Source organism: Dermacentor silvarum, chromosome 1, assembly GCF_013339745.2.
Source record: "Dermacentor silvarum isolate Dsil-2018 chromosome 1, BIME_Dsil_1.4, whole genome shotgun sequence".
Lineage (NCBI taxonomy): Eukaryota > Metazoa > Arthropoda > Arachnida > Ixodida > Ixodidae > Dermacentor > Dermacentor silvarum.
Genome location: NC_051154.1, coordinates 35,226,386 through 35,242,851, shown reverse-complemented (window position 1 = coordinate 35,242,851; position 16,466 = coordinate 35,226,386). Strand labels below are relative to the sequence as shown.

The 16,466-nt window shown below is 42.7% G+C and overlaps 1 protein-coding gene across 1 annotated transcript; it reads left to right on the top strand.

The window, feature by feature from the left end:
* Positions 1-3: 3 nt before the first annotated feature.
* LOC119460107 (tetratricopeptide repeat protein 1) lies at positions 4-16,143 on the top strand. The gene is made up of 7 exons (XM_037721397.2): positions 4-147; positions 491-763; positions 6,119-6,292; positions 11,044-11,080; positions 13,940-14,088; positions 15,824-15,878; positions 15,980-16,143. The coding sequence occupies exons 2-7, from the start codon at positions 509-511 to the stop codon at positions 16,093-16,095; spliced, it is 786 nt and encodes a 261-aa protein (XP_037577325.1). The 5' UTR covers positions 4-147; positions 491-508; the 3' UTR covers positions 16,096-16,143.
* The last annotated feature ends 323 nt before the right edge of the window (positions 16,144-16,466 follow it).

Genomic DNA, 16,466 nt, shown 5'->3' with positions numbered 1-16,466 from the left:
CCTAGCAACCATGGCCATGGCCTCTAGTTGCAAGCAAATTTCTTTCTCGCGCGTCGCGCATCTCGCTTCATTGATGATATAGATGTGGACATGTTAATGGTTTAAGTCAAATCTTATAACATAGGCTGTAATAAGGCTGCTGGTGTGGTAAGCTACTATATACTGACTGAATTCCGCTTACGTCTCGTTGATAAAGTTTGTTTGCTTTGGTTCTGTACAGCGTCGAAGTATGCTGCGATAATTTTACTGCAAGTGCTGTTCTTACGCGGGGAAAAAAAGGAAACTTCGACGCAACTTAATTGCATCGTATTAAATTCAGTATGCTTAGAGTGAACTCTGAACTGATGTAGGCACTGAGAACTCCTTTGGGTGCTCAACTATTTTAAAATTGTCGCATGTGTCTTCACAGTTGACAGGTTTCGTATTCTCTTGAATGGGCGGTGTGTCACCTACAAAGACTTATCATTTTATTTTTTATCTTATTTTGCAGCCATCTGTACGTGTCATCATGGCATCAAGCCCGAAAAGTAAATATTTGGACGATCTCAAAAATTCGGCATCGGTTGCGGCGGGTACTACCGTGAAAGAGGATAAAAGGAAATCCTCCGAAGACAAATTACAGGACACCAGTGAAGCCTCCGAAGAAAAATTGCCGGGCACCGACTCTGAGAACGTCGAGGACGATGGCGAAGAGGACTTGTATATAATAGAGGAAGAGGAGCTCGAGAAACTTGAGAAGACGATGACCGATGAGGAGCGAAAGGTGTGGCGGTAGTTCTTTGCAGTTCTTGCATGGCTCTAGTTCGTGCAGTAAGCACTGCCACCACTGATATGGTACAAAACATATTACACGTGCACGATTCAAGCATGGTAGTCGCAAAGCTTGCTTCATTCGCGTTCACCAGCGCGTCTTATCGGTCGCGTTTTGTGTGAGTTCCGTTCGGTTAACTGCGCTAAGCAAACACAAGGGACTAAAAAAAGGAGACACGGACAAACATGTGCGCAAACTTTCAACTGTTTGTTGTATGCAGACGCACATCATATAAGACAAGAAAGGGTGGCAAGAAAAAAAAAAAAAAAAAAAACTGGAAATGAACGACGTATTGCACTTAGGAAATTGCGATGACAGTCAGTGAATTCAAAGGCTGCTTCTCCCGGTGCCACAGAAAGAGTGCCCACGTGGTTTTCCAAGTAATTTTTTAACAGAGAATGAGCTTCTAAGATTTCTCGTTCTTTCTTAGCAGTGTGCCAAAGCCGTTGTTTCACTGAAGATAAGCTTGCACTCCCACCATGCACTGTGTACCACCAAGTTTCCTGGTGACTGGATCATTTCTGTTGCCTATCTGTGTCCTCTTAACCTGGTGTTAATGCAAGAGAAAGCGGTCTTGTTACACATTTTAAATACCTATTGGCGTGCGTTATTTTGCACCTGTTTTTGGTTGGTTTGCCTGTGCCGGTCATTAACTGTTTTCCATTGACCTTTCATTGGTATAGGAGCTGGAAAAAAAATGCTTTTGGCGCCGTGCCTTTTGTTGATATATTAAGGCCATGTGAAATTTTGTGCATATAAGGGATCATCACAGTTACCATCCTATTATGCTCACCATCTGCTACACCTGATGTGTTAGACAGTGTTGTCTACAAGATCCCTTCCACATGCTGGAAATCGTACATAGTGCAGGCAGGTTGCTGGGTCAACACCAGGTTAAAAGAACACAGATTTGCTCCAGTTACCAGGAAATTTGGCGGCACACTTTGCACGATGCAGCTGCAAGCCTATCTTCAGTGAAACCATCATGGCTTTGGCACACTGCAGCTCTAAGAAAGCATGAGAAATCTTAGAAGTTAATTTACGATTAAAACTGACTCGGGAAACCACGTGAGCACTCCTTGTGGCGCTGAGAGAAGCAGCCTTTAAATTTAATGGTGAATATTAGATCAACCTATCCTTGTCATTGCAGTTTCAGAAGTGCATGTATGACTTTCATTTCCCCTCTTGTATTTTTGTTGTTTATTGTTATCTGTCACCTTTTCTATATAAAGGGTGTCCCAGCTATCACGCAGCATGATTTAAAAAAAGAGGAACGGTGTTACGTGAAGCCAACCTAGTGCGTATTGTTTCCAGTACAGTGGAGGAGCCGCCAGTAATTTTTTCGTTACTGATATTGAATTAATTGTAATTAATTATCTAACTTGAAGTACTGTCCTAATTATCAAAGTGTCAATGAGAAAGTTGAAGAGCAACATGAAAAACTCCTGATACAGCTTTCTGTTGCTCAATACGTGCTACATAAATGTGTTTTTCCGAGTGTGAAAGAAGTCCGCGAATAGATGCAGAATAGACCGATCCCAACGGCCAGTTTCACGACGCCACCACTGCCGCGGTGCATGCTGGTACTTGTAGTCATCTGGCCGTTCCAGCCGCCAGGAGTGCCTGTGCATCCTGTTTCTGAACGATTTATGGCAATTTTTATGGTTCGTGTAAAGCCATCGTGCGATGGGTGGATTGACCTGCTGCGTTCCTGGGTGCTACAACAACCCCACAAGGGACAACGGCTTCAGATTGTGTTTGCTAAAGAGCGAAAGCGTCAAGAGACATGGATCCAATGGATTAATAGGTGGCCCTGCTAATATATATATGCGAGAAGAAACACGGGGGCGAATAGCGGCCGCATTTCGATGGGGGCAAAATGCGAAAACACCCGTGTACGAAAACACCCGGATTTATAGATTATTTGTCGATTATCGATTAGCTATCGATTGGCTATCACAAGGTATTGGCCACGTATTTGAACTTGGCTAAGCACTACCAAGTCATCCCCAGCATTTCCCAAAATTTATTTATTATTGATCGATTATTGATTAGCTATCGATTGGCTATCGCAAGGTATTGGCCACGTATTAGGCTAGGCTAAGAACTACCAAGTCATCCCCAGCATTTTCTGGAATTTATTGATTAGTGATTGATTATCGATTAGCTATTGATTGGCTATCGTGGGGTATTGGCCATGTATTTGGGCTAAGCTAAGCTCTACCAGATTTACAACAATTACAACCAATTACAACAAATGATTGAGGACCTTAATCGAGAAAGTGTAAGAATTGGGTTGAAGATGGAAATGCAGAAGACAAAGATAATGTTCAATAGCTTGGCAAGGGAACAAGAATTCAGGATCGCCAGTCAGCCTCTAGAGTCTGTAAAGGAGTACGTTTATCTAGGTTAATTACTCACAGGGGACCCTGATCATGAGAAAGAAACTTACAAGAAGAATAAAATAGGGTTGGAGTGCATACGGCAGGCATTGCCAAATCCTGACTCGGAGCTTACCACTGTCGTTCAAAAGTGTACAATCATTGCATTCTACCAGTGCTAACATATTGGGCAGAAACTTGGAGGTTAGCAAAGAAGCTTGAGAACAAGTTAAGGACCGCACAAAGAGCGATGGAACGAAAAATCTTAGGAGTAACTTTAAGAGACAGGAAGAGAGCTGTGTGGATCAGAGAACAAACGGGGATAGCCGATATTCTAGTTGACATTAAGCGGAAGAAATGGAGCTGGGCAGGCCATGTAATTCATAGGATGGATAACCGGTGGACCATTAGGGTTACAGAGTGGATACCAAGAGAAGGGAAGCGCAGCCGAGGACAGCAGAAAACCTGGTGGGATGATGAAGTTAGGAAATTCGCAGGCGCAAGTTGGAATACGCTAGCGCACGACAGGGGTAATTGGAGGTCACAGGGAGAGGCCTTCGTCCTGCAGTAGACATAAATATAGGCTGATGATGATGATGAAGCACTACCAAGTCATGCCCAGCATTTTCTGTAATTTATTGATTATTGATCGATTATCGATTAGCTATTGATTGGCTATTGCAAGGTATTGGCCACATATTTGGGATAGGCTAAGAACTACCAAGTCATCCCCAGCATTTTCCAGAAGTTATTGATTATTGATTGATTATTGATTAGCTATTGATTGGCTATCGTGAGGTATTGGCCACGTATTTGGGCTAGGCTAAGCACTACCAAGTCATGCCCAGCATTTTCCGGAATTTATTGATTGATTATCGATTAGCTATTGATTGGCTATCGGTGTTTTTATGTTAAAAACGCCGCCTAGCTTATCTAAAACTTCTAGATATCGCTGTTAGCGAAGTCTGCAAGTCGTGCGCGAAACCCATGTAGGTAAGCATCATCAGGGCACGAAAGTTTCGGCACCGCATTTGAAACCTGTCTCCAACAGGTATACAAATCCTATTATGTCCGTCGCTAAGCAAACAGAACGTTGCAGTCACCGAGATGCACATGTGCAAAAATAGTAATGCAAAACGACCGCGTACATCAGCATGTACTACATACAAAGCTCGAACAAATACGATACTAAACGCGTAATCAGCGGGTAACAACCGTAATGAAAGAGCAGCAGGCACTTTTCAACGTTCGCGTCGCATGCTGCAATGAACAGCCAATGTAATTTCTTAAAATACATGCCGAATGCTTCTCAGTGGTGGAGTAGCAGAGATGTCTGGGAAGCTCGTGCGCAGTACTCAACGAGCGCGGACTGTGGTGGTGTTGTTGACCCTTGTTTCTTTCCTCCATGGGTTGACCAGTTGACTACAACCAAGATGGTGGCAGTGCTACTTCTGGAAAACCGACGCATGCACAGATCGGTCGGTGGGATCGGTCTATTGCCGCACGACTGGCCGCTCGAGGCACTTTGCGTGTATTAGCGGGCTTCTTTCATGCTCGGAAAAACACTTTTATGTAGCACGTATTGAGCAACAGAAAGCTGTATCGGGAGTTTATTCATGTTGCTCTACAACTTTCTTATTGACAGTTTGATAATTAGGACAGTACTTCTCGAGTTAGATAATTAATTACAATAATTAAATCTCTGTAACGAAAAATACTGGCGGCTACTCCACTGTACTGGAAACAATATGCACTAGGTTTGCTTCGCGTAACGCCGTTCCTCTTTTTTAAAATCGTGCTGCGTGATAGCTGGGACACCCTGTATATGGCATGTGCCTGCGTACAATAAACAGTTCAAAGATTGCGCACATGTTTGTCCGTGTCTACATTTTTATTGTCCCTTGTGACCTACCGTTGTAGCTATGGCAATGCGCTGCTAAGCCCAAAGTATACCTGCCAAGTCTCCTGGATTACCCTGGAGACTCCCGAATTTTGACCATTTCTTCCGGTGCCATGGTTGCTTAGTGGCTTTGGCATTGCGCTGCTAAGCATGAGTTCATGGGATCAAATCTTGGCCGTGGCAGCTGCATTTAATTGGGGGCGAAATGCACAAACGCCAGTGTTCCTCACTACGGCGTGCCTTAATCATCTAGATGGTGGTTGTGGGTAGTAAGACCCGAGAGTTTAATTAAATTTTAAATAATTTCTGAAGGCAAAATGAGCAACAACAAAATGCTTGCAAAAGTAAGACCTTGATGTTCATATGGTCGTTTGTATATGTATAAATAAACTTATAATGAAGTTCGGCTGGCAGTACGTGAAAATATCGACATTAGGGGGGGGGGGGGGGATTGTGTAACCAACTGAACTTCCCCCCCCTCCCCCCGGTCGGAAGGTCTCCCGGATTTAGTTTCTCCAAACTTGGCAGGTATGCCAAAGGCACGGGATCAAATCCCGGCTACGACAGCCGCATTTCAATGGGGGCGAAATGCAAAAACGTCCGTGGACCATGCATTGGGTGGTGCATGTTGACCCCAGGCGATCAAAAAAAAAATTCGGATACCCTTACTACAGCGTGCCTCATAATCATGTCGTAGTTTTGGCATAACTTTAAATTTTAATTGTTCCTTTTGTAAAAATTCCCGCTCAGTTAACCGAATGACACTTTACCAACTAGTGCCATTTGAAGCCTTATTGATTCGTGCGAGTTCGTACATGGTTCTCAGCAGGGCCCTACTAGCGCATTACCTTCAACTTCGTCTTTGCCTACTCGGTTTCTTTTCCTGTTTTTCTATTCTGTTCATTGGCTTCTTCCAGCTCAAGCCTGCTTGCTGTCAGCCCATATTTCTACAATTTGTTACTATGTGCCTGCAGTGCTGACTACAGCAGTTCTCTCCTGTTGATGAGTTATATGCATTTTTCACAGGCCAACAAGGAGCGTGCACTAAAGATGAAAGCAGATGGAAATGTGAGCTTCAAGGCAGGCCAGTACCTTGATGCAATGGAGTCTTACACAGAAGCATTGAAGATATGCCCCTTCTCCTCCTCAGCGGAACGCTCTATCCTGTATTCAAATAGAGGTGCCACATGGGCTAGGCTGGTGGGTATATCTTTTCCTTGTTTAATGAAAGAATTTCTACATTTGTGCATTGGCTGCAGATAGAGCTCCAATGTGCCATGAAATTGATTATGGCCCAAATGGATTTTATATATTATCTTGAGTAAAACCAAGAAACAGCTCCAGAAATCACCTTGCATAGCTGGAGATAGTTCAACAGAAAAATTTTAAGATGCCAATACACTACCCACAGCTTGGAAATCACTATCTCATATTTCACCCTTCCAGTGGAATAGGCTCATGTAGCGAGTATTGAGAGGTCATTATGAATAATTAGAAGACGGTTTACACCTTTTTAAACTTCTAAGGGTAAAAACTAATTGAATAAAATGTAAGGTTGAGCCCATTTTTGCTTTTTAAAAACTACATTTGGCTTAATGTCACACTCTGACTGATCGAAAAGGAAGTATATTAAAATAAAGTTTAGGGAAAAAGATTTTGAAATAAAAAATAATTTGAAAGGGTCTGAAGGCGAGCTTGTTGGTATGCATTGATGGTGTAGAAAAACAGTGCTAAAAACACGGACAGAAGGCATAACACAGGACGAACGCTGAGTCATCAGAGTTCGTCCTGTGTTCTTACTTCTGTCCGTGTTTTTAGTGCTGTTTTCTACACTATAAAAAATAAACATGGCATTAGGTTTGCGTTTCGTGGGCAGAGTTAGAATTATGAAAGAAAATGACAATAAAATAATTTCTGGGGAGGCTGGAACATCAATTCAAAAGAAGTGAAAAGGTTGGACAGGGAGGATCGGCAGAAAACTGCCAGTTTAAAATGCTGATAGTAGTAGGGACACTGTTTGGCATTTCTAGAAAATTGATGTCAAAGCTCCTTCCAAGTAATATAAAGTGACGCTTCTGTGGACAAAATATTTTCATCAAAAGCACTGTTTCCTCTAATGCTAAGAAAAGGACCAAGTTTTTGTCATTCATGTGTTTGACATTATTCAGCTTTGCAGCACTTATCCTATGCTTTTTCAGTAACTTAAGTGGCCCTCCTAAATTGGAGGATTTGTGTCATGATTGTTATCCTTTGAAACAAAGATCATATACATTCATACAGCTTGGTATGATAGGAACACAGGTGGCTCCTAACTGACACATTGAAAAGGCCTCAAATACTTCCCTGGCCATCTGATCGCTGTACCTTCTCAACACACGTGTGTCATCTAGGAGAGGTGAACAGCCACACTTTGCACAATGAACAGCCAGATTACTACCAGTCTTAATCTTGAGACAGTACGCATGCCCACAGAAGCGTTCATTAAGACAACGTCCCATTTGCCCTATGTAAGTGCAGCTGCAAGAGGTGGGAATGGAATACACTACATTGGTATTGCAATCTACAGGCTTGGTGACATGTTGCTTATTGCACAGTCCAGGTGTTCTCCGGCCAGGTGTCCAGGTGTCCTTGTACAACCTTCCCAACTTGTTAGGTGTGGTAAACACCACCTTTACACCAGCCCGGCCTGTGGCTTTCTTGATGCGATAGGACACACCATGTATATACGGGGTTGCAACAGTCTTGGTTAAGTCCTCAACCACTTTGTACGGTTTCTTGGGGGAACAAACCTCTTGCAATAAAACTTCCATCAAGGATGACAGCAGTTGTACTGGATAGCCACTTGCCTTAAGCAGAGAAGAGTGCTTGTCACTATGACAAAGGGCTCTGACGTGCTGTCATTCTCTACAAAGACCCGTGTGAGTGGGCATGCATTGTGCCAAGGACAAGGGCTGACCATGGAGAGATATTTTATTGCTTCAGAGGCATGTTTCTTGTTGCATATGCCCATCCTTACACTGTTTGTTATCCAGGCCAGTTTAAGGCACCTTTAGCGTTATCTTTTGCTTGAACATAAAATATGAAACATTAATCTGACTCAAATGATCTGGCATACATACAGAGCCAGTACTTCATGTACAGTTATTTCAGCCATGTGTTTAAAGGAATTGTACTGCAAGTTGTGTGCTCTTTCATGCTGCATGTAGCTGAAGCTGTTTATCTACAAAAATCTCAACCATCTGCACCTTGAACAAAAAATTTTACCTATAATTCACATGTAAGTTTTCTGAGTCAATTTCTGTTTTGGCTAATGCTAAAGCCACGTGACATGAATTAAAGGTTGGCAAAATGAATGGGGTGCCACAGTAGCCTTGCTTTTTTTGTTGTTTGTAGCAGGAAATATGGATGCGGTCACTTAGATTAACTACAAGACACACAGCTCATGAATAGAGACCTGGATCATTTGCCAAAACAAGGCGCTGACATATGTGGAAGCTGTGTGTAAAGCTTCTTGGGTGGCCCAAATTAAATATGGCAGCTGTGCTCATGTCAATCCTGAATGACAGCAGGTTTTCTGTAATGGCCATAGAGTTATGGAGAAACCATATGAATGTATTACATTGTAAAGGCTAGCATTACAAATACATAGAACATTGAAAACGCAATAACATTAATCAATATAGTGGTTTATAAACACATACAGGCACATGCGAAAATAAATTCAGCAAAACTTCAGCTTAGAAACATTTCCAACAAAGCCAGTGCAGACATGCTTGTAGAGCAGGTGTGTATGACTAAATTATTGATCATAAAGTAGGTTGACCTGTATTGTGTATCTGGCTATGATAGAGTCAAGCGTAGTTACTGCTCAGATTTTCATGTTAGACATTTTGGTGTGTTTTAGAAATATAGTAGCCTCAAGCTTACCTCCTGAAGAACACACGCACACATACACACATACACATGAAGCAAGAACAAAGCTGTTTCACAAATTATGCATATGTGGCTCTGGTCAGTTGCTTTTTGTGTTCGATAATAATTTCTGAGAAGCTCATTCTTTGAGAAATCGCTGGAGAAGTTGCAGTTTGCTATGAGATGCCTCATTAACTTCTGATTGTTAATTATGTTAATGCTCCTTCATCTTGTGTCCTTGCAAGGTATTTCACTCCTTCCTTGAAAAACTACAGTTGACAGCATCCATGTCGTCCACCTTAATTCTTTTTGTTTAATATCACCTAGGCTGTCAGATTGTCAACCTCGAACTAGTTAGCATAACTTCATGCATTCATGCAACCAAATCGGGGAAGGTTTCTGGACAGCGTTAAAGGAGTACTGGTACATATTTTTGAAGTTGTAGAAACTCTACCAATACGCTTCTCCCGTGGCCTGCTGCAGTTGCTTAGTGGCCATAGTGTTGTGCTGCTAAGCACAAGGTTGCAAGATGTGGTGTACACATTTTGGTGGGGTGGACACATTTTGATGGGGAAAAGATACAAAGACACTCATGTACTTAGATTTAGGGGCACATAAAGAACCGCAGGTGGTCAAAATTAATATGGAGTTCCTTACTGTGGCGTGCCTCATAAGCATGTCGTGGTTTTGGCACGTAAAATCCCAGCATTTTTAAACTTCACACATAAGAGGATGACACTAAGGAAGTACGGTGTTTGAGAAACATAATACCATAGTCACATAGGGCCGTTTCGATTGGGGTCAAGCCCAATTGGGATCGAAAGTGCTCCTTGTGACTGGGGTATAAGATATATAATTTGATAATAAAGTTGGTTTCAAAATGCTGGACCTTGCATCATTGATATTATCATGACATCCTGATAGAGAGCAAAATTTGCAGGTGTTGTGTAGGGATAGGGTTAGGTATGATGACATTGCTCACAAAAAAATTTATAAGAATGCTGCTTGTTTCTTTTGGCTGTGCTTGCATCTAGCAGCCACAGCTACTGCATAAATGGAGCAAACCATTGTATTATGCCGTCATGGCTCTTCCACCTCATGGGTCATCATCATGATCAGCCTATATTTATGTCCACTGCCGGATGAAGGCCTCTCCCTGCGATTTCCAATTACCCCTGTCTGGCGCTAGCTGATTCCAACTTGCGCCTGCAAATTTACTAGCTTCATCATCCCACCAAGTTTTCTGCCGTCCTCTACTGCGCTTCCCTGAAACTGAAAGATTAATCGAAAGAAGTATTATAGTAAATTATTTAGTGAGCTCTGATGCTTCCCAGTATATTTTCTAGGGTTTAGAGGGCTTGGATCTTTGTATAACTAAATATATGAGTGAAAAATGTTGGTGCTTCTTTTAAAAACCCTACAAGAATTCTTGTTAGCTTATGCTTGCAATATAATCATTTCTGTACTTTTACTTCTTGTATACATATGTTTGCAACTGCAAATGACACTCACACACATCGCAAATGACCATTCACGGTGGCTCTGTGGCGTTCTGTTACTGATGGTGAGGCCGCAGATTTGATTCCTGGCTATGGCAACTGCATTACGATAGGCTATAATCTAAAGAACACTGGAACAGTAAGAAAATTGGTGCACAACTAAGAACTCCTAGTGGTCAGACTTAAACCGGAGCCCTCTGCTAAGGCATCTCTCATGGCCTGTATGTTTTGTGGGACATTGTACCCAATCAGTCAGTCATATCAAGAAGGACTTGTTTTCTACTATAAGTTTTTAAAGATACGTTGCACATATATTTATTGTCCACAATGTCCCTACATTAACTTGTCTCATTTCTGCAAACTACTGAGATAAAATCTGTATTAGAACTATAGTGTCAGTTAACTCGAGATTTCCTTGGAAGTTGCATACATACCAGACTTTTCAGGATTCTGAAGTTATGTTGTTAGGGCTTTATATTTATTACTCTGTATTTGTTATTATTTTCCACCTGGTTTATATTATTTTGCTGTTTTCTGCAGGAAAAGAACAAATTGGCAATTAAGGATTGCACAAAAGGTGAGTGGAAATTTTATAAGCTCATAGCAGTATAATTCACAAAGAAATTCTACTACTAAGTGAATCAAAGTACAGTGTGCACTTTGTCAAAGGCTGAAATTTCACCAAGCTAGAGCTAAATGCATCTTTAGAAAGGGGTCCTGTACCACTCCTCAGTCTTGGTGAAAAAAACATAGTCCGCGGATAGCATACACTGCTGTGAACATTTCAGCCAAGTTTTGCAGTCATGCGTGGCTCGTGGAGCTCACAAGTGGAGTGCAAAGTCAGCTTTTTCTCAAGCGATCTTTTCTACAGAAGTCTGCTCCTCACTCTTTTCTGGGCGCTTTATTTCGTAATATAGCAGATTCCCTGTGCGGCTGTATTGGCCAATAGCTGACATCAATCAAGAAGGGTGTTTGGATCAGTGCACATTTTCCTACTGTTAATATGTATATTTATCAACAAAATTTAATAAGCGGGCTGAAGTAAACGAAAATCTGCTTTCGAATTTCAATAATAATTACGTACTTACGGAAGAAGCCGACTTTCGTCCTCTCACTCTTGGTCGCGGCCGCCCGCATAGGAAATGAACTTTGGCCACCCTGCTCATCGGTGTGGTAGCCGTCGGGTCTCGCTAATTTTGACTAGTTTTCAACACTCAACTAGGCTTGAAACATGCGAAACTTAAGGTCAGACCACACACACGCTTGCCAACACGTGCTCACTCCTGGCCACTCCTAGTTAGATACCTTGGCAGACGTCGCTTCATTTGAGCTATTGTTAGTGCCTGAAAATGCGCAAGTTGGATGTGCCTACCATATGTCGGTCAAGCTGATGCAGGACAAAGCCGGTCTGCAACATGTAGCACAGCCAGACTGGAACATATGAGCACGCACTTAAGCCCTGTCGTGCACACAGCAAACATTGGGCATTGCACTGCAGTTGCATGTAGCTGCGGTCTGCTATGTAGCATAGATGCTGCGGCCGCCATGGGGTGCCGTGACGAGTCCTCTGGCTGAGCACACTGCGGCTCGCTGACTTTGAGGAGAACCGCGTTTGGCATATCGTACGTGCCAAAATCAGAAGTAGGGGTGTCTATGGGAACTTCCAAAATCAAATTTGAACTGTGTACCACAGTGACGTTCAGTAGGCGGAACGTTGTGGGCGTGCCCTGCTTTGCCGTAGCCTTCTCAGTGCAAGGCATTGAAGAAGGAGTGGAAGCATTGTGAAGTGGATGTTTGATGACCACTATGACACCGCTTCTGCTGAACGTATTGAAGTACTGTTTGTGGCAAAGTATTTCTGAAATAGCCTAATTTAACTTCAAATGCATTTCTCCACTTCGATGAAAAGTGGTTCATGGCCGCTTTAAAGGCACACTAAAGAGAAACAGGAAGTTCAGCTGGAATAAAAGAGGGACCTTCAGGAATGCATGCAGTTTTTGTTGGGTGCAAAAATATGACTTATTAGCGGAGAAATTCGTAAACAAAGACCAAATATCTCTCCCTCAATTTCTCTCACCCCAGATTTGGCGCTGAAGCCGTGTCGTGACAGATTTCATTGCTCTCAGCGAATCGGAATGCGCCATGATACGTCACCGCTTGCGTAAACGGCCGAGGCGCTGGATGCATCATGGCTGCATGCATGGTCGCTGCGTTTGCGCTCGCCGCGATGGATACCGTTGCTGCCGCTGAACCTTGCAACGAAGAGCTCGCCAGGGAAGCAGGACTGCATTTCAGCGATATTAAGTGAAACGGAGCGCGAAGTGATCCTCCGTGCTCGAGCGGTAGGTGTTTCCGCGTGCGATGGCGGTGAACCGCCGGCCGCGCCGAGCTTCGTTTTTGTCAACGGAAAGCGAAGCGTCCGGTCCGCCAGGCGACGATGTTCCCGATGGAACAAGCGTAGAAAATTGCGCACGTACTCGGTATGGTTATTTCGTGGCTTTATTTAATGACATTCAGCACTCACCGAGCCGCCAGTTTGCTGCTGCAGGGGCACCAGTAGGGGGTTTGATGAAGGCCGCATTGAGGGAACAGCTGCTCGAGAAAGGACTGGCCTCTGGGGCACGCCAAGATACTTTCCGAGGGCAAGATTATACACATAATCCGAGGGCGAGAAATGCAGAGAGCACACCATAGGTTTATCTGGCTCTTTTGCCGTTTTATCATCGGCAGAGCACTGAGCCATTGCGAACGCCGGGGAGCCGGGGCTCTCCGCGCGACACCACATGAAAGGACACAATCGAGTCAACACTGCCGCTGCCCCTGAGCAAGCGCCTTGGGCCATTTATACAGCCCTCAACACTACACACACGAGGCATTTTCTGGCTGTTTCCCGCGAAGTCAACGTTTTTCGAGCCACGCAACACGCAACCAAATGCCGTAGAGCTGAACAGGCACGCGCAACGATGCATTCAGCAAAAACGAAACTACGAAACTATCACGGCCGCATGTATCGCCATGCCATTTTTTCTTATTTATTTAATTTTGTGCTAAACTTGTACTTCCTCGCTTGAAACTGTTTAAAAAGTTGGCAAATGCTGTTTATGCACGTTTAAGGTGTATTTAATTTTGCGTTTTATTAACAGCGATAAATCGCTCTCGACCAATCGCGACCAGCCTGCATTTGTAATCTCCGACGTCACGAAAGTGTAGTGCGGGAGTTTCGAAGAGGCGTCAGCACCTATCCTTCAGTTTTTCGCTATTTTCTCGCTTATTAAACATCTGTTTGCAGTCAGAATGGTATGGCTGTGACCGTGAAAGGTTAATCTACCATTTAAGCTCCACTTCCGGTTTCTCTTTAGTGTCCCTTTAAAACTGCAACTCTGTGTGTGGGCCTAGCGCTGATTGTTTCTCTCTTTCTGTTTTGTATTTTTCTCAGCCATTGAGCTGAACCCTTCCTATTTGAAGCCTCTTTTGAAGAGAGCTTGCCTTTACAAGGAGACAAAAAATCTGGATGAAGCTTTGAAGGACTACCAACGTGTCCTGGAGCTGGATCCCAGCATTGGAGAAGCAAGGCATGCGTGCATGGTGAGGTGTAGCAAATTTATGCCCTTTTTGATAATATTTCCAAACTTCCATCACATTCTATGGGTGTTTGCTATAGTGTTCTTTCTTTTATGTGGTGCCATCTTTTCCCTGTGGCTTCTGATAGATTAAAGCTTTCATATGTTTCTAGTGCTGGCTTATATGCCTTAAAAAATTGTAAGGAAACACAGTAGGCTTTCCTGTGTGCTGATGGAGTACAATGTATAAATGGCAGATAAAAATTATTGTTTTGAATTAAATAAGAAAGCGTGAAACTGCTCTGCGCAGTGCTTTGTGGCAATTGCTTCTTTTATTTTGTTGTTTTTTCTTCTTCTTTTTAGTGATAGTTTCTTTTTAATAAACCTGAAGGTTTTCGTGGTTGGCAGATGGCAATCTAACACAGTAGACGGTAACCAGAGTGAAGAGGGCGAGAGTTAAGTGCATAAAGGATAAGCACAGGTGTGGAGGAGGAGAGAAGGAGGCACATGATTGGTTTGCACAGGCGGTGATGTCACGCACATAGGTGGAGAGAGGCGAGTGCTAGGCCAGCATCCTCTCTGCATGACAAATGCCACATTAGAAACACAGTAGCGTAACCAGAAAACTCTTGCTAACTTTGTCCACAATCTTTCATGGTTTATGCCAGAATTTTTTAAACATTTGTGTTGAACTGAAATTTAGACTTTTTTGTACAGATTCTGGTTCAAATAAATGGTATAGATAAGTGATTCAAAGTATATTTTATTGCTTTGAACTATTGTGGCATAATAAAATCTTTAGTTGCAAGTAGTGCAGTTATGTGCCCCCTTCTCTTGTGTGTTCTGTTTGGCGCTCATGACACCACAATGATATCTATCTATAGTGCCTAATTTTCCTTCTTTAAATGTCCAAGGGTCTAGTCTTTACTCACGAGAATATATATTGCATTCTAAATGTAATGTTATTAATTGATGTAATTGCAGAGTTTCAGTTATGCATAAGGGATCAATGTTGGGCAAGTTGGTGCTCCATTTGGAAGGGGAAAGAGCGCGTAAGACAAGGACTAAGAAAGATCGACAAAGATCTTTCTTAGGCCTCGTCTTTTGTGCTGTTTCCCCTTAAGTTATGCATTTTTTGTGGGATAAACAAATCTCTGGAGTCTGAAAGACAAAATGCAGTGCATTAGCTTGTTTGTTTAGGAGATCACATGTGTGTGAAGTGCACGTAGATTAAAGTCAGGGGGAGCTCGGACTCCTCACCCCGGGCAAATTTTTTTGTGAAGGGGTCTTGGGCCTCCATGTCACGTGGCCAGTAAGCAAGAGAAGTCGCAGTCTTGTGAAGGACAACGCTTTGCATGAGGCACCTTCAGCCCCCACTTTTTTTACCACTGGATGGAGATCTTACGCCTTAAAGGCATACAGCATTTACATCCAAGGTAGCATCTTCTCTCTGAACCTAGGGGATAGAATACACACTTATTTCACCTGTTGCAGGTTGTATTGATCACCACCTTATGACAGTGGGATTCAGTTGGTTTGAGAACATGCTTACCTTGTACAAATAGTGAGACATTACTCTGCAAACTCTAATCTGGTGAAATGAAGCCACTGCAAAGGCAACAGGCTCTTTGAATGCATGACTTCAGAAGAAGCCGTGCCCTGTGCTAGTATGGATAGGCCCAGTGGCATTGTTTCTGCATTCTTTTTGCCTCTTGCTTGTAATATTGTGAAATTATTCAATCTATGCTTCTTTTCAACAGACACTACCTGATGAAATCAAAGAAAGAAATGAGAAATTGCAAGCTGAAATGATAGGTAAGACATTTTTAAAACAGCTGCATGTGCAGGTGTTTTTTGGTTAATCCTTGGAATCTTGATAGTTTCTGGTGTCTAATAATTTTGTTTGTTCCATGCAGATAAGTTGAAGGAGCTTGGCAACCTTGTTCTAAGGCCCTTTGGTATGTCAACTGACAATTTCAAGCTTACAAAAGATGGGGAAGGGGGCGGGTACAAAATACAGTTTCAGAAGTGAATGTGTTGTAAAGTGAAACCAAATAAAATAAAGAAATTTTACTCATTACTCTAGGTACGTGTTACACCACCTGCAATATTCTTGTGTCATTTCTATGAAAATTTACTAGTCTTGAGGACTTCCTCATGCTGCATAATGTAGTGTGATGCACTGTGCAGGATACTGGATGTTAATAAAAGCTCACTTACCTTTGTGAGCTTGTAACACCTTATCTTTTGGCCTTTTACTTGGCCTAGCATTGCCATCTTTGGGTATTGCTTATGGAAGAGGGAATAAAAATGTTAATATATGGTTAGTTACTCAGATGCATCAGTTGGTCGAATAAGTAGACACTAGCTCACCAATATTTCTTCTGGATATCTGCTCACTCA